At 38.7% G+C, this 18,626-nt stretch overlaps 2 protein-coding genes across 2 annotated transcripts; both read left to right on the top strand.

Moving 5' to 3' along the window:
• Window positions 1-454: 454 nt before the first annotated feature.
• Window positions 455-1,826, top strand: LOC6557239. The gene is made up of 2 exons (XM_032743249.1): window positions 455-1,462; window positions 1,545-1,826. The coding sequence occupies exons 1-2, from the start codon at window positions 455-457 to the stop codon at window positions 1,824-1,826; spliced, it is 1,290 nt and encodes a 429-aa protein (XP_032599140.1).
• A 412-nt stretch (window positions 1,827-2,238) lies between these two features.
• On the top strand, window positions 2,239-3,272 carry LOC116806507. The gene is made up of 2 exons (XM_032743250.1): window positions 2,239-2,997; window positions 3,057-3,272. The coding sequence occupies exons 1-2, from the start codon at window positions 2,239-2,241 to the stop codon at window positions 3,270-3,272; spliced, it is 975 nt and encodes a 324-aa protein (XP_032599141.1).
• The last annotated feature ends 15,354 nt before the right edge of the window (window positions 3,273-18,626 follow it).

Raw genomic sequence — 18,626 nt, 5'->3', positions numbered from 1 at the left:
CCATGCATCTTTCTTTATTATTTAATATATACTTCGATATAATGGCTTCTTAATTATGTATGGCAAAGAATATTTAATGCCAGCTTCTAATTCTTGAAGAAATTCAACGTTTAACCACATTATTTCATTAATAAGAGTATCTCAATTTCGACGTAATGAAAATCATTTCATTCATTTTATTTCATATGCTTTATGCTATTTTAAGTGCTCTCTCAATCTCTCAATTTCTCAGTCCCACATCAGACTATAAACTATTAAAGTCCACTCCACCGCAAAATAAACAGAGCATGAAATATTGCTTGTCGTTATTATTTAAGTGTCCTTTGAGTCACGCATGCTCTCGCTTCGACTCACTTATCACTCAATCGAAAAGCTAATTAACATGCCACAACAAATTTTGTGTGTGTGGCCGTTTCTCTTCTTTTTTTTTTAGTGTTGCAAGCAGCTGGCAGCGATGCGAAGGCATACAACGACCAAAGGATTTTGTCTGTGCCACTTGCGGTGCGTGTGGCGAGTAACGGGAAGACTGGGCATCTATCTGGGCTATTACAATGTGGGCTATGCACAGGACTCGAAATTTGTCTGGGACGAGCAGCTCTACGTGCAGGTAATGTGCGTGATCAACATGATTGTATCCGTTGCCTATCTGTGGGTCAGTCAGCGTTGGGTCTACGATCAGCTGCTTTTCTTGCTCTACGTGCCGCTCTACATTTACTTTTTGAGACTGCGAAGGCATCTGACCAAGCTACTGAATACCTGTGCCGGCATAAATGGCAGACTGCAGGACATGCTCGGCGACAGGCTGTGTGTGCCATTGTGGAGAGAGTGCGTTCTGACGCTCCTGCTGCCATTCCAGCTCTGCCTACTGTTTATGTGGCAGTGCCGCATGTATTATAGCTACCAGGCATGTTTCATCGCTGGCGTCGCGCTCATCTATCACATGCAGCTGCTCTTCCTGGGCAACTATCTGATATGGCTGGCGAGCATTTTCCGGGCGCTGAACGCATTCCTGCAGCAGCACATGTCGAGCACCCGGTTGGGCATCCTACGCACAATACTGCAGGAGCAAGTGAATATTTGGAGTGTGCATTGGCATATCATTCGTTACTTTGCGCTGCATCTGATCAGCCTTATGGGATTTATTGTGTTGCGCTGCAGTCAGCTATTAGCGGATTGGCAACCCTTCTCCAACAACTCGGAACTGAGCCTCGATCGAATGCAACTGGTGCATTTGATGTTGCTACTTATGACGTTTATCACGCTGCTAATTTGTGCATATGATCTCCAGTTACAACGTTGGCATTTCTATGGCTATTATCTACAGCTGGAGGATCGACACAATTACTTCAAGTTGAAGTCCTGGAGCCTGTTGCGCAAACAGACACTGCCCATGCCCTTCGGCCTGCCCATTTTGCGTCGCTTTGCCAAACCGCTGCACAAACGGGATATCATCAGCATGTTGGTGAGTTCCGTTTCTCATTTGGTGTTTGTTGCTATTGTTGTGGCTGTCGATTGCCCAGTGGCTAATGAAATGTTTCCCACAGCTTACAAGCAACTTGCCGGTCACACAGCTACGCCCGAGGTCCTTGCCAATGGCCATCCTGGATCTGAACTCTCTTCAACTACAACTGACACTGCCCATGCTCCTTAACATCATCATCAGAGTGGGTGGCGTAGCGTTCCTTTCACTATGTGTGTATTTGCTGCAACATCCACAAATGCAAATTAATTTTTATACCGGTTATACGAAAGGCAATTTCGATATTAATATGACCCAAGCAATTAGCGAGGTCTATCGCTGGTATGCGTATGATGAATTAGAGTAAGCCTTGAACGATAATTAAATAATATTTATCAACTGGATGTCGTAAATTGAAAGAAATTGTTACAATTCCAATTCAGTTGATTATCAACATGTTGCGCTTTTGGTTGCTCTATAAGGTGTTCAAGTTCCTGTGCTATATTATGAAATATGTGGGTTTCTTGAAAATAAACTTCAACAGATTCACGCGGCTCTATCAACTGAAAATGAATTTCTGTTATTTTTTGGAGTATTTGCCTGGCTTTATGCTAATTGTGATCAATTTTGGGTATTTTTTTTTCGTATTGGCGAACGTCAGTCGCAAATATTCCATTGATGAGAACTTAAATCCGGATTTTATAACCGATTACTCAAATTTAACTTTCATCATCCCGTGCTGCCATATAGTGGCCTATATGTATATGATTGTCAGATGCATGTGGATCAAAATTCAGCTTTGGTATCTGGTCCAAGAGGCTCAATTCATATATAAGCATTTGACTTCATTACTGCGTAAGCGTTTAGTGCTCAAATGTTCGTGGCCTGTATATATTCTGGCAGTTGTGCAGATACTATTGATAATTTTTCTAAGCTGGAAACTATTCAGGAAATGGGCACAGATAGACTTTGCTGAATTTAATTACATTACAAGCCACATAATTGGTGTAGTGCATCTAATTTTTGCTCTGCATCTCAGCCTACATGTTTTCTATCACCTGTTGCATACAGCGCTTCTACAATCACTGAATCTATTAGTACAACAACTACACATACCCAAGGATCTAAAGCTTCTGCGTCAACTGTTGTATGTGCAACCGTCGTTGAAGAGAATGCAACATGTGGCTGCGTATTACTTCAGTGCAACCTTTTGTTGGTTCTACTTTCTACTATGTCTCAGAGGTGGCGTCCTTGTCAACAACTTTAGATACGACGATACAACCCTGAACCAGAACAAAAAGAGTCTGAATGATATCGAGGATGAAGCCGATTGGGTGAATATTGAAGCACCACCAACTCGGGACCAGCAGCTGAGAACGGCTGCATTGGATCTGATGTGGCCAGTTTGCATGTTATTCCCACTGATCTGTGCCGCCTATGTGCAACAGCGAGAATATAAGAAACTGATGAATGGAATCTGGAAAATAGATTTTCCACGCACAAAGAAAGCAGTCAAAAAGGACATCGTAAGCTTTCTGGTGGGTTTCTAATTTTGTTGTATTATCTTATTTTATAGATTTCTGTCTTCTAATTACAGCTTAGCACACGAATGTCTATGGTTGACTTTCGTCCTCGTTCTATCAATTTTATGGCTTGGAAACCAAAATCGGATGTGGATGTGGTTCAAATAGCTGGCATTGTCACAGGATACAAAATGATACTGCATGTGGTGCTCTGCACCACCATCGTTGACTTTATGAAGCAAATGGATTTAAGGCGCTATGAAAATTATCTCAAACAGAACTTGGACTAAAGCACGTCCAACTTAACACTTAAAACAAAAGGGAGATATGTTGCTTGATATGAAGCAAATGCTTAAAAATATCAAACGCTTCAGCTGATTGCGCCCTCATTTTATTGAAGTCCACTCTAAATATAACTTAACAAAAAAAAAAAAATCAAAAACCTTTTTCCAACAAATATCAGCTTCACATTTAATGACAAATTAAAATATACTTTCTGCGGCAAAGAAGCACATTATAAATTCGACATTGGGCATTGTGGGCACATTCGAGTTGAGCTACAATAAACTGTGCAAATTGAACAATAATTAAATTAGCATGTAAATTATTCAAATGACAGCCACAAAGAGTTGCTGCACGTTGGCTGGTTGTTTAACCTGCACGCACCTCAATTACATAATGAATAACAAGCGTCGGTCCCTTTGAAAGTCCGCTTTAACGAGCGACTCTCTGCTTGCCCAGCTTTGCCAAGATTGCCCTGGGGTGACCACTCCCGTTATAAACCTATGTATATAACGTATATAAAAAATACAAAATAAAAGGGCCAGAGCTTCAACTCGAAACTTTTGCCATTACAAAGATAAAGTGAATGAAGAAACAGAGAGAACAACTTGCTGTTGTTGTTGTTATTGTTGTAGCTATTGTTGCTTTTGTTATTATGATGAACATTTCTGGAAATCTACCTTTTTACAGCGACCTGGATGGTAATTTATGCATAAGCTTGATTGAATTTACTCTCGCATTCGCAAGATTTCAGCACACTCACGCAGAGACAGAGACGGAGACAGAGAGAGAGAGAGAGGAGAATGAATCAAATGAAAATTCAATAAATTAACATAAATCTCAGGCATTCCCTGTCGCATTTTACATGTATGCACAAGTATCAACTGCAAATCGTGAAAAAGTCCAAGTGGAAGTCGATCGATTTCAATAAACTTTATGCCACGAACTGGCAACATATATGTGTAGTATATGCAACATATTGCAGTCAGGAAATTCAATCAACTGAAGGCAAAAAGTCTGCAAATCAAAATTCAACGAAGACTGCACACACTGAAAAAAACGTTTTCAATCTTTTCAGCAGCAATAACTTCTTTAAATACTGTTTGATATAGATAGATATCTAATATACTATTGTTGTTAAAAATGTTCCTTTCCCGCTGACTCTTTTGCAAAACAATAATATAAATGTTAAAGATTTATAGTATAACAATCCAAGCCGCCTAAGGACTTTAAAGTCGGTCAATTAAATTGAGCTTATACCCCCTCTGTGAGCAAGCAATCGCATGTCAGTTGCCAGTTGCAGCTGTTAATCTCCTTAAAGCCTTGTCAAGCGGCCTTAAAGCACACCTTCAACTTGCCAATTGTCAAATGCCAAAATGCTATGCTGACTTTGTCACCGACGCCATTTTGTCGGCCATTTTGGCGCGTTGCGTAGGCGCCATGCAGCGGCCCTGACTTTTTATGGTTTGCATGATTTCTTCGCCAGTTCCACTGGGCTGGCACTTTGAATGCCTGCCAAAATGGGCGCTACGAACGCTGTGCAGAGAGCAAAGGGCAAGTGCAATGGACTAAGCATTTTAGGTCAAATATTTGCTGACTAGCAGTTGGGATGATCAAGTTTCGCTATCACCTTGCACGTTTGCCCACAAGTCGAACAACAACTAAAACTATTGATTTTATTTTAGGTTACTACATTTACTTAAAGTTGGCTGGATGCCTTTGGTGGGCGTAGCAGCTGTCAATTTCCTACTGTATGCATAATTAATGTTCAATGTATTTGTCATACATACATGTAGATAGAAATATATACATATCAGTGGAGACAGTTGCAAGTAGATTCTGACAGCTGATGACTGTCGAAATGCGCCCGTTTTATGCTGCGGGGGACTAATGAAATTTTAATTAACGCAAGACAAGCGATAAAGTAACACCAACAAAATTAACATAATTACGTAAGCGAGAGAACAGCAGGCGTAGAATCAATGATAAGACCCCATATGAGGGTCGAGAGAGGACAATTACATGCATCAAAGATTCATATCGTTAAGCGCTGCAGGAGGTCGCTTGCCATCTTTTATAATGCCATAATAATGACTTTATCTTTGTAGCAGGCAATAAATCTCTTAGCTTCCCAAAGGAGCTCAGATAAAAGAGGGTCATGTTATGTTGCCAAGGCCCTAAATGGAATATTACACATACGCCGCCAAGGCACAGCAGCGACAGCAGCAGCAGCAGCAACAGTAGCGGTAGTATGTGTGGTTATGTGTCTGTGTGTGTGCGTGTGTGCGTGGGTGTGGATGTGGATGCTTTCTCATAAAAGTTAATTAATATGGCTTGCTAAGCTGCTAAATACAGCGAAAAATATGCCAACAACAACTGTGCTGACATCGTGTGATTATGTTTGGTCAAACGTTGTGTATGCGTTATGCGTAAATGTCCGCTGACAGTTGGCAGCGTCTAGCAGATAACTGAGATTTGCATGGTCTCTGATATTGACTATTTGCATTTGCTTTGGCCACCAACCACAAATAACAAATTTCCATGCAAATTTCAATGGACCCATTGTCGAATCTCCGCATAAAAAGAAGGTAGGAGGAAATATGCAAAACCCAAATCGAAGCATCTATGTAAATGTTTCAGTTTCAGTCCATCATGGAATTTACCTGCCAATATTGTTCTCTTCTTGGTTCTTTCATTTCTGAAATTTATTTTTATTTCAGATAACAGCACAAAAATATGTTGGTTCTTAACAAGTCCGAATGAAATGAACTTTTTGGCAAACTTTTTGCAGCGGCCCCTAATATATAAAAATACAATTCCTTGCCAAATGGCAGCTTGTTTCTCTTACAGTAACTGTAACTGATAAATGTATATATATGTATATATATATATATATATAGATTGAAATCTATTTGTAATATTTGAAAGAATGAAAAAGAATTCCTGATGAAATTGCTTGCATAACATTTCGCAGTACACTTTTGATTAAATTTGTTGTTTTCTTGTTTTCTGTTTTGTTTTGTTTTGTTTTTAAAGTCTCTCTATAATCCAGCAATAAAAAACCTTGCCTGCAGCAAATGCAAGTTAGTAGAGAGATTTCTTTGATTTTACGTTGTGACTTTTCAGAGTATAAAACCAAATTCTAGGTAGCAACGAAACGAGCTCAAGGCCAAAAGTGATATGAATACTATATAATTAATATCAGGCAGAAATTAAATTCATAAATTCATCCCTTTCGCAATAATTTATTCCCGTAAAAGTCAATTAGCCAAATGGATTTGCTGAAGTAAAAACGAACATTTTATCGCAACGCAATAAATATTAGTTAGTAAGCAATTAAAGATATAAATAATCGAATCAATCGAAGCAAATTGTTTAATGAGCTGCACGCGAGGAAAAAAAATTAAAATCAACTAAATTTAATTGTGGAGAAAGGTGTTAATTTAATTTTTTTTTTTTCACTTGTAGCGATCAATAGCGTAAAACATTTAAAATGTATTTTTGTGGTACTTGCTTTGGGACAAGCTGGTCAAAACAAGTAAATGGCAAATTAATTTTTCAAAGTAACCACAATATAAATTTACAGTATATATATATTGTTTTATTTTAATTAGGCATTTTTCATTCATTGTGAAGCATGCATTTTTATAATTTTTAAAGCCGTGAACAGATTTTAATTAATCAGTAATAATTTGCTAGCGTGACATCAAATTTGACCACATTGAATCTGTCTGATTTCTGTGTCATTAATTATTAAAATGTACGCATTAATAATATTTTTGCCATTTTTTTTTCCTTTTTTAACGAGCGCTATTTACGCGCTCATTAAAACCCGGCAACGCTTCAGTAAATTTGCTTTTTGCATTGTTTTTCTTGTGTGTGTGTGTGCATATATATACCCTATATCCAGATACTTTCAGGTATATATATTTCACGCTGACCTAATTGTAGGTAAAAGTATTACACACAGCATATATTTTTATTCATTTCCTTTATATATAAATTATTAATTTGATTTATACATTCCAATATATAGAGTATCTGTAGTCAACATATTACCATTTATTATTTTTGTTTACATTTGCATTTGTTTTTGTTAAATGCACAATTTTAATGATGTTTATATTAAAATAATCATTTTAGTAAATAATGCAAAGTATTTTATTTAATTTCGCCAAGTCTCTGAAATTAAATTACAGCTCTTGTGAGACACTTGGACCCAGTTGCCTGCCTGTACAGTAAACTCTCCACATTTTTTTCTTTTTTGTGCTCGCTTGCTAGTTTTTGACATTTATTAAGCTGCCACTGTGGACACTCGGAGACCAAACTTTGTGTGTGTGGTGGGGGAGGTTCAATGTGGCGGAAAGCTTTTTCAGCTTGTTATAAAATGCAAGTTGCCTGACAAAGAGTGCAGCACACTTCCTGAATTATGAGCAGCGGAGTGCACCGTTCAGAAGGCTTGATGAGAAGGTGAGGTAGGTGCGCCAACCAAGCGGTGCGGACGACAGCCAACATGAGAAACTGATTCTGATTCAAGTTGCAGTTGGCGCAGCGACTTGTGCCACACGGAAGTATTTTCCATTTTATTTTGCGGGTGGAAAAAAAATGTTTATTTCATGTACGTCGGTGCACGTCGTTGGATTGTGGATGCTCGACTTGGTTCTCGTTTTGTAGTTGGTACCGCTACTGGTGCTGTATGCTTTTGCTTGGTTCGCTGCTTCACACACAGGCAGAGAGCAAGATGCACACTCAAGTACGCTTTATCTTATTTATTTATAGTGCATCCCAGCTGGCTGCCTACCTGACTGGCTGTCTGTCTGTCCTCCTGTCTGTTTGTCTACCTTGCGTACTTATGTTGTTGCTGCCTTATATAAGTACTCGCAGCTCGCAGTAAAATTGCAGGCTCTATTTACACGTGAAATGCGTGAAAACAGTGCACTTGCCATCCTTGAAGCAGTCCATTGAAATACAGATACTGTGGCTGCCTGCTAATTGAATATGTTCGACCGTTAAATGCGTTGCAGCCACAAGCTTATTTAACTGTAAAACAGTCAAGTGCCACAGAGTAACATTAAACAGATACTCTGTTGATCGTGCATCAAAATCAAGAATATGCGTTATAATATATGTATTTTAAACTATCACGGAGTTTAATAACCCAATTGAGTGCAGACAACACACTCCTCTACTAGGCAAATAAATTGGCAATATGGTTGTGGTAAAGTTTCTTATGGGAGGGGGTGCTCAAAGAGGGCATTTGGAATGAGCACTTTAAAAACATTTGCATGTGAATCGAAATCCGAAATGGTGTCGAGACGCTGTTGATAGTTGAAAAACTTGGTAGCAATCAAAGTGTTAACAGGCATGGCTATAAAACTTTTGCCAAAAAAAAACTTTTTTTTGTTTTGGAAGGAAACTGATATGCACCTGAAGCCATATATGTAGCTTTGAGCTTTGCGACAGACTCTGAACGTCGCCTGAAATTAACACCTTTAATGCAAAGGCAAGCCAACTTGTTGCACATGCAAATTTAATTTCAGTGCCTTAAGCTCTTGAAGCCATCGATAGTTGCTGATGGCAGCACAATTTATTGCTGCCGCTTAGTTTTGTCTGTTTTACTTTGTCAGAGGCGTTATTTGATTTTCTCGCTGTATGTGTATATTGCCACTGGCATTAACAGCTGAAAATGTAAGCTGGGGTTGGCATTAAATTTTCTGGGGTATCGTCAGAAGTCAAACAGCAGCGAGCTGTTAATCTCATTTTATATGTTCATGTTTTGTCCTTTCGTTTATTCGACTTTTGTGTTTACATGTGTTTGCTTAACAACAGCGTACGCACATTGACCCCAAGAACATTTGTTTGGTTAGCCAGTAGTTGGGTTTTTTGGGATAAGCTGCCAGTTGAAACCCAACACAGATTTATTTGTTTTGACCCGGCCAGGCCACCAGCCGCTGGCCAAATCATGTCTAGACAGCTAAGCATATATTTAGTGCTGCAGCTGCAAAAATCCCTCCTTCTCTTGTCACGCCCTAAATTGAACCTCTACCAGTCGACTAATGAGCGACAATTAGTGTTAGCCAAGCTAATTATTTTCAATCACTTAACAAAATCATCTGCGCACTTTAATTTCATTTAAAGAATTAAATAAATATTTTCAAAATATCCCTTAAATTGAATGAATGAAACTACAGAAAAGAGAAAAGCATGCAGCTTCATGTGTAAATCTGCGTATCAATAATGAAATTGTTTGCTGTACCGAAACCGCAACAAAAAAATATTCATTGAACAAAATTTTGTGTGGCGTTTGTATGGTAACTGACCGGAAGTGTTAAAAAACTTCAGCTGTCTGCTGTATGGCACAGGGTCCCCGTATATTTTGCTTTTGCGCAGTCGACTTTGAAAAGTTGTGGTTTTGTGGGGTGCATTAGTTGAATAAACTATTGGAATATGGAATCCTAGAAAAACCAAAAATTGTTTCCCTGTTACGAATAAAGTCAAAACAAATACTTAAATAAATCAAAGAACTACAATCGCTTATTCGTAGTATTATGCATTTCAGTTATTTAATCAATTGGTAGCGTAAAAGCGAAACCCGCAGTATAACAGTTTCAGAAGAATGCACTCATAAAAAATGTATCCGCATGAAATAAAAAATGATACATAAACCCAGTTGCGCATGCATAATCGCTTTTTGCCACTTTTGCATTTAAATTTTAATATACTGCCTCTTATAACGCAATCAAATTGCAAATAATCAGCAGCAGCCTGCGGAATCTCAAACAAAACGTTACGCATACGCCAAATTTGTGGCAATGACAGAATGACTGGCTGACTGACTGACTGACTGCTTCAGTGGCTGGCTGGCTGATTCGTTACGCTTTTGTTGACATTGACGCCTTGAATGGAATGCAAACTTCATTAAAACTTGCAGACAGGCAAAATTATTAATGAGAGCTCCGCGCAGTTGAGTTCACAATTAAGCTCGTTACAGCATTTAACTGCTGCTCATTAAAAGAACCAGAAGCTGCTGAAGAGCATGAGCGAGAACGAGACACAAAAAACGAGGCAAAGCAAGCGTAATTAGCAGGCATTTCTCATAAATCAACACCGCACATAAATTCAGTGCAGCAGCTCGGCTTCCAACAGCAACATTAAAGATACACATATACGCAGAACTGCAGACACAAATTGTGCGCTTATCGCAATTACAACCTCAATCATAGGCACACACACACACACACACACACATTAGCACAACTATCTATTGCAAGTTATTAAAAAACTTTCATATTGGCCTCTAAGATATGCGTGTATGATAAGCCCAAACAGCAGCATCAAGGTCGCTCATCCAACAACAGCAAAAGCAACAAATACCAACAAATTCGATGGCCATTCTCATAAGCATGTGTGAGTACATTTATTAAACAACTTTTCGCTGCGGGTTGAGCGACAACAACACCCCAAAGAATGCCGAGTAATGTTCCTGAAAACGACAAAGCCTAAATTTCACTTGGCTTTTGTTATCTATTTAAATGAGTAAATGTTTTTTATCACTTAAGGCATCAGCTCGCAATTGTCTTTCATAAATTCTTGTTTTACTAAACGTTTAGTGCGAAATGAATTTCAAGAACATATACACAGATAATTCGCATTTGCTATGTTCTTGACTACAGGCCAACACCCACTGCCCACCTACTGTGTTAAATGGCCTAGCCTAAGAGCATACTAAACTTTTTGCGGAAATGACACGAGTTCCGATTCCGACAGCGACTGAGCTCAATAGCTGGCCAGCTTAACTGACGGACGGCCACAAGCACCATATCAAAATAGACCATTCCAGCAACAACAACAGCCAACAACAACATTTATAACAACATTTAGGATGGGATGCTGCCTTTATAGTTGACCAACTGTTTACTTCCTTTGGCTTGGCAAATCGACAATTTTGCATTTGCTTTTTGGCCAACTTGCTGGTAAGTTGACCGAAAATCATCCACAATCACTGTGGACTTTGTTGTCATTGTTATATTACGCATTATTTAAATTACTGTTTATTATTTACTGACGATTTGGCAGAGCAATTAACGGAATATTAATTAAGCTTAGCACTTTATTTGACTTTTGGTTAAATTTGAGAAAGCAATCAAGTAAATATAATTTATTTAAGCCTCGAAACGTTTGCAGCAAATTATAAGAAATACAAGGAAATTCATTGACGGGCCGACAATGGCTGTTTTTGATGAAAAGGCAATTGCACTTGACGTTTTACTTAGAAACAGCTTTAGTTTACCAATTGTTTACCATTTACGTATATCTGAAAGTAATTTAAAGTGAATTTACTCTGCGGTTCAGGGAAACTGAAGTCAAAACAAACAAGTTGGCAACTTTTAGTATCTTGAAATGATTGTTTTAGCTTTAACTGTTTTGGCAGCATTGGATCATATTGCTGTAAATACATGGCATATTTGCGATACGCTTGACTTGGCTAAATAAAGTCAAAGCAGAAGGGGCTGCAAAAATAAGCAAACATTTAACAACAAATATTGTTTTCTTATGGAATCGGAAGCAGCTGTCACATACGTGAATTATTGTCTTCCCTCAAATAACATCAAAAAATCACACGCACTTTGTAATTGTTCAAAACACCCACAAACAACTAAAGTTATGAACAATGAAGCCTAAGAAATGTGCTTAATGTTTGGCTGCAATTAAATGCACATCAAAAATGTCAAAATCTGTGTGTGACAGTTAAGGACGACAACAATAAGAACAAAAGTTGTCAGGGTGACGAATACTTGACGAATGCGTTGTTAGTTGTTGGACTTCCTTGTGTCGTATTCAACAACAACAGCAACAACAGCAACAACAACAGCAACAACAGCAACAACAAAAACAACATCTGCTACCACAATTCGCGCTTTCAGCGAAAGCAATACAAATGCAAATTTGATGTGTGTTGGCGTAATTTAAAAACTTTTATTATCTTCACTTATGACAAGTGAAAACATAACAAACACATACAATTTCCAACTGAGTTGCGCTCTTTGCAAATTATGAATTTTTTAAATTATTAGCTATCTCTACAAATAATGTTTGTACAATGTCGTGTAATGAAGAACAATTATGCAAGCAAAAAGAATACAAGAACAAATATTTAAGTTGAAGGTGCACAGAGCAAAAGCATCAATTACGCTCGAATAGCGGACGCTAAGGGGCAAAGTGGTCATGACTAGTAGCTGGTGGGTCTGATAAAATAGAGTTCCAGGCAGGGCGGGCACCGGGTAGAGCAACGTCTTAATCCTTTAGCTGACACCAACTGCGAGAGATGACGGAAAGACTGGCACATGGACAGCGGGTAGAATCAGCCGTCTACCAGCACAGACAATGCAGTTGCACTTTAATTAAATTCCTTTGTTGCAGCTGCTGAGCGCTTTTTACATGCAAGAATCCAACACTCGGTGCCAGCTGCAAAAAAGAAATTAATAAAGGCATCCAAGTCAGCTCACTGAAAAACGGGGCGCGAAAGGGATATCTCCAAATGTAAGCGGGATGAGCGGAAATTTAATAAACGCTATCGGAGGCAAAGTGAATATCAAAAGTGGCAATCATTGATTGACGTTGCGATTGCATCAAAGTATTCAATTTGCCACCTAATACAAGTGAAACAGGCAAACAGATGCTTTTGCCTGCTCCATCTACCATTGCCATCTATTTGTTGTGTAATTTAGCATTGCCTAATTCTAGGCGCCCAAAGTTGACACTGCTTCTGTGTCTGTATCTGTGCCTATGTCTGCCTGCCGCAGCAGTTGATGATGTGGTGACAATATTTGATTGCTTAATATTGAATTAATTTAGCATATTTGTGGCGGCAATGCGTGTGTGGTTGATTTGTACACACCAACAGACACACACATACAGAGATTTGTATATATATATATATATATATGTATATTTGTGTGTATGGGTGTGTGTGAGTGTGCAGAAGGCATTTAAAATGCAATTACAATGCTGTACAAAGTTGCTTGACTATGAAATATCTCTAGCAAAGTTCTTGCCAAGGCTTTGTGTGCATGCCAAACAATTTATAGGCGATGCTTAAAAGTTTGGAAAATGCGCTGACCTGTCGCATATTTAAAAACAAGTAAGAATTTTCAACGTTCAATGCAAAACGACGGCGAAATACTCTGAAACAAGTATAACATATCTGAATAGAACTGTGATTCTGAGGTATAATTAATAAAAGCCTTGATTAGGAATTACACGTTAACCTTAGAAATAAACAGAAAATGTTGCACACAATCGTCAAGGATAAGAAAATCTCGCTTGGTTGCTTTCAATGCGCCCAAACTTATGATAACTAATACTTAGCGATAACATTATAAATGTCAGCTATTATGTAGCCAATACTTTTAGCATCTTGAGTATGTGGCATGATGTTGGTGAATGAAACCAAACAGCAGTGTATTATGTAGCTGCAGGGTCCGAGCGCAAAACTTTGTCCTGGCTTCAGAGTTGTTTGCCCAAATGTATGCAATACAATTTTTCAACTTATAACACAACTGCTGAAGCGTGCAAATATTGTTGAACAGGCAGCGCAACGAAGTAAATGTCAGCATTTGGCACAGATACAGATACATACACATACACACACACACACACACACAAATTAAAATCTGTGGCCAGACATTTAAAACCCACAACTTATTGCAACCCAAGTTCACACTAATAACTGTGGAGTGACCCCACATCTATGCACATACAGATTTGGCCTTCTTGGCCAGCCAAATTGTTTGACTATGCGTCCAAATTGAAGCGCTTGGTAAATATAAATTTCCAAGTTCAGACCGAAGTAGCAGCAACAGCAGTGGCAGCACAAGTGACAGGCTCTAAAAATGTTGCCCGAAAAAATAGCAACATAACTGCAAATGAACTTTCGTAGATTTCGTTGCAAAGTAAATGAAGAATAATGCGGAAAAGCAAATTGCCAAGAAGGGGCGTAAACGACAACAGCCACCAAAATAGAAAATCACTGAACTAAGCTAAAAAGTGCTCAGCTAAGAGATACTCCTTGCATTTACCACCTAAAAAGTGAAGTATTATTAAGTAACAGAAACAGTATAATGAAATTAATCCTGTTTTGATGAGAGACCGTTTTAGTTTTGACAAGGCTTAGAAGGTTAGAAACATAGAAAGTTTATTATGGAAACAGCTTGGATACTTCTTAAAATAAAATGTTAATTAACATTAAACATATTAACATTAAGTATATTTTGGTAAATCTACCCCATATTTTGCTCTTTCAACTTGCAGGGCATGAGAAAGAAGCGAAAAGAGCGAAAAATATTTTCATTGTTGCTGACACCTCAAATGCTTGCTGCGATGGCGACGAAGATGTGAGCCTTGCGATGGTGCAACTTTTTAATTAAGAAATCTTGTGGAATTGCTCAAATATTTCAACTGTAGCTGAAACCGTTTGCAACTAGTACAATTGCAACAGTTGCAGCTGCAAGCACTTCCTAATTAAGACAAAAACGCACGTACTGCCACTTAAATGATCGGGGGGCCAAATCAACATTCCTCGTGCGTATGTGTGTGTGTGGGGGGGAGTGGCCCACATTCAAAGTGTTATTTATGGCAATAAAATGCAATTACACATCATCTTTAGCACGGCTGAACGATCAAAACACAAACCGTTTTGGGCGCAACAGCCCAAATAGAACATATTTCTTTCTTGGCTAACAGCAAACAACCAAACCAATAAAATTATGAGAATTGAGATTGCTGCACGTGCAGATACCCTCTTCATACATATACATCCAATGATTTATGTTAGTTTATCGCTTGAGGGGTTATGATTAATGGACATATGATTTAGCTGCGGTGCCACTTTATATTTGCAATTTGTGGCGATGGTCTTTTGTGGGTTGCAAACTAAAATAACCTTATTATACACACATCAGTTGTGTAGGGTATAACAATAATACGGCGCCAGTTTACTGTGCCGATATTTATGGTAAGTTTATGAGTTTTTATGGGCACAGTCACAGTTTTTGGGGCCGACGTGTTTTTGACTATGATTGTGGGCAATCTTGTGTATAAAATATTGAAACGAGTCATATTCTTATTCAATTACGTGTGTGTGCGTGCTTATATGTGTGTGTGTGTGTGTGTGTGTATGCGGTAGAAGACCAAATCGAGTTGTTAGATTAATCAGCATAAAAATAAGCAGCGGGAAGATGTAAATTGAAAGTTGCTTAGCTTCCGCATTTGTTGTGCTGCTCGTAAAGTGTCGTACCGGGATTCCCGCCCACAAATATTTGCATGCCACACACATAAACACACAAACACACACACGCACACCAATACAAACCCCTGGGTATATGAATAAACTGTCATGCAAATAGACACGATTCGCATATATATATATATACATTGAATTTCTCACATCTCGCTTGAGCTTTGAGCCAGTATTACTCTTGACACGCCCCCAACCCACAACACCCATGCCTGTGGCAGCCAAGATTGAAAAGAATTCAGCCTTCAGTATGTTATGTCAGTCGGCAGCTGCTGGGAAAATAGTTTCCTGTGGCGCACTCAAGTCGTAAAGCTTCTTTAGAGTATTTATGTTGGTTATTAAATGGATTTTCCTCGCACCATGCAACGATTTCAATTGGATTTGCGTGGCGTGGCAGTTTTTATTTGCTGCACACACACCCACTCATCCACACTCAGACACATACACACACACACACACACACACACACACACGCACACACACACGCACACACACACACACACAACCAACCGTAAGAAGTAACTACATAAATGTTTATGCCACGGCTATCACATGATTATTACATCCTCTCCATTTCCCTCACCACATACACACACACACACACACAACACACATTGCAACTGTTAAATGTAAGCACTTTATCGAAAGCTACAAGTATTTACCGTGCACAGCGGTTTTTTCGTCCATTTTCGGTTTGCTCAAACACCTTTAAATTTAGTGAGGCTTTTAGTTAAATTGCAAGGCCAAAACTTTTGCCACTACAATAACTCTAAATGCTGCCACGCATGAGTGGGCTCCGAGAGCGGGCCTAAAAGCAATCACAATCGTATAAAATCTCCCAGCCCTCCAACCAAAAGAAATGTGTGTAACCTTTACCTCAAACAATTTGTACCAGATTTTATAAATGTTCGTGTCCCAAAACAGTTTGTTAGAGTTTGTAATTTTATTATTTTATCTAATATATAAATGGGATATACAAAAAAATTGAATTGATGATTCGAATAGATTTGATATATACTCCTTCTTATTTTATTAATGCTTTAAAAATAAATCATGTGTGACGAATTCTGAAATCAGTCATAAAATGTGTTCATGGTCCTTAGCGACCAATTTTTAAGCACTCTTTGAGATAATATTTTAATTTCTGCGCCGTTTCATAATTGGATGAAATATAAAAGATTACGCAGCGAATTCCAGGAATGCTGACTTCTCTCTTTCGCTGCTGATGATTATCAATCTCAATACGATTCCGATTAATTGCCGGCCCATAAAGTGTGAGAATTGGTTTGCTTGATTGATCCCACAACGAACAGACTGTAGGATTTAGGAGAAATGAGTACTTTATCAAGGTGATTGGGGATTGAGGAGTCATTGGGTTGGGTAAACTTGTTAAGAATGCGTAATAATTAAGCGCATTTTGCCAGGGCATCTCATCGTTTGCAGTTGCTTATACATTGTATTGGCACTTTTGACTTCAAATTGTTGTTGTTTTGAGTCTCATTTTCGCTTAACGCTCGGTTTGAGCTGCGCTCGGCAAGTTGTTCTTTTGTTTGTGTGAGCTAATTAATGGCCCAAAGGGTCTGTTTGGCCTTTTGTTGGCAGCCGCAGCATCTCGCCTTTTTCTCAACTGATTACTCCCGCTGCATTGTCAATGGCAAACAAAGGTTGCCAGAGCAGTTTCCTCTGTTGCTAGAGCAGCTGCTCTTCTCTCTGTGTGTGTGTGTGTGTGTTTGTGTGCAGTGCGTATTTATTTAATTTGCTGCTTGTTGGGTATTTAATTAAGCGTATTCGCTGCTAAGCTGCAACCGAAAAGTTGCCCCTTGGTCTGTTGAATTTCAAAATCATCGAATCGCCAACGGACATACTTTGTAATGAGTTCATTTGTTTACTTTATGTGCCAAAAGAAACTTTGAATTCCGTTCGGCGAACAAATGAGCAAAGCAAACTGCAAATGTGGCAACAATAAATATCGTTGCCAGCTTTTTATTTTTTTTTTTCATTCGTCGGTGCTGCTTTAAATGCACAACGTTGCTGCAGCTGCTCTCAGTGAAAAACAAGACTGCAGCAGCAGCAGCAGCGGCAGCAGCAGCGGCAGCGGCAGCCGCAGCAGCAGTAACAACAGCGTAGTCAAAATAAACAAAACAGGTGCACATTATTCACCTCTATGTGAGAGGGGGGTTTTGGGGGATAGCAGGCACGCCGGCTGGTTGCCGCTGCCACACTGCGGATATTGTCGGCCTACATGGAAGCCTGAAGTGTCTGTGAAAAAGCCAACACCAGCGACGACAACAAAAACAACTTTAGCCAGTGGCTAACGAGACACACTGCAATTTAGTATGTATATATGTACGTGTGCTTCAGCTTTTTACAGTGCCATGCATTGTTATAGAAACACATTATAATAATATTCGGAAGAAAAAAAACAATATTTTCATAACACTAACACTTTTAATCAGATCTCAGCAAGCTAGCAGTTTATAGCCAACCAGCACTGAACTAATTTCAATGCATGATTCTAAAATTCTCATTCGAAATTTAACGTTACAAACTAAAAAGGAATATTTATAGATAAAACTAAACCAAATCTATTTTTCAATAATGGCCGATTCTTTCTCAAACTGGATGCCAACACATAATCTCATTGCCACTAGCAACGACAATGATGATGAACAGGATCGCGAGCTGCTCATGGAGAATCATCCATTCGTACCACGTTTCTCCAGCTTTCGGGATGAGCTGAATAATCTAAGTCAGCTGCGCAAGCTTTATCGGACTATGCCCGATCGTGGAACTGGCCCCTTGACCGATGATGAGAAACTCGAAATCATCAGAAGGAATAATGAAAACCAGGAGCAAGATGACCAGGAAAATGATAATGAATAATAGTGCGATTTACAGAATGGAAATTAAGTGTTTAAAGTATTGCTGTTGATGTTTAAAAAGAATGTTATCCAATCGATTGTAAAAGATTCATTAAATTGATGGCAAATAAAATTGCAAACAACCTATCAAAACATTCTTAAGATATAAAAGCAATAAGCTTTCTAAGTCTATGCAGTCTAACCAT

This window comes from Drosophila grimshawi, unplaced genomic scaffold (genome assembly GCF_018153295.1).
Source record: "Drosophila grimshawi isolate 15287-2541.00 unplaced genomic scaffold, ASM1815329v1 contig_44, whole genome shotgun sequence".
Taxonomy (NCBI): Eukaryota; Metazoa; Arthropoda; class Insecta; order Diptera; family Drosophilidae; genus Drosophila; species Drosophila grimshawi.
This window is presented reverse-complemented; position numbering and strand designations above follow the sequence as displayed.

Coding starts and splice junctions, on each gene's coding strand:
- LOC6557239 (XM_032743249.1), top strand. CDS start 455: ATGCGAAGGCATACAACGACCAAAGGATTTTGTCTGTGCCACTTGCGG. Junction 1,463..1,544: donor GGGATATCATCAGCATGTTG/GTGAGTTCCGTT, acceptor TGTTTCCCACAG/CTTACAAGCAACTTGCCGGT.
- LOC116806507 (XM_032743250.1), top strand. CDS start 2,239: ATGTGGATCAAAATTCAGCTTTGGTATCTGGTCCAAGAGGCTCAATTC. Junction 2,998..3,056: donor AGGACATCGTAAGCTTTCTG/GTGGGTTTCTAA, acceptor TTCTAATTACAG/CTTAGCACACGAATGTCTAT.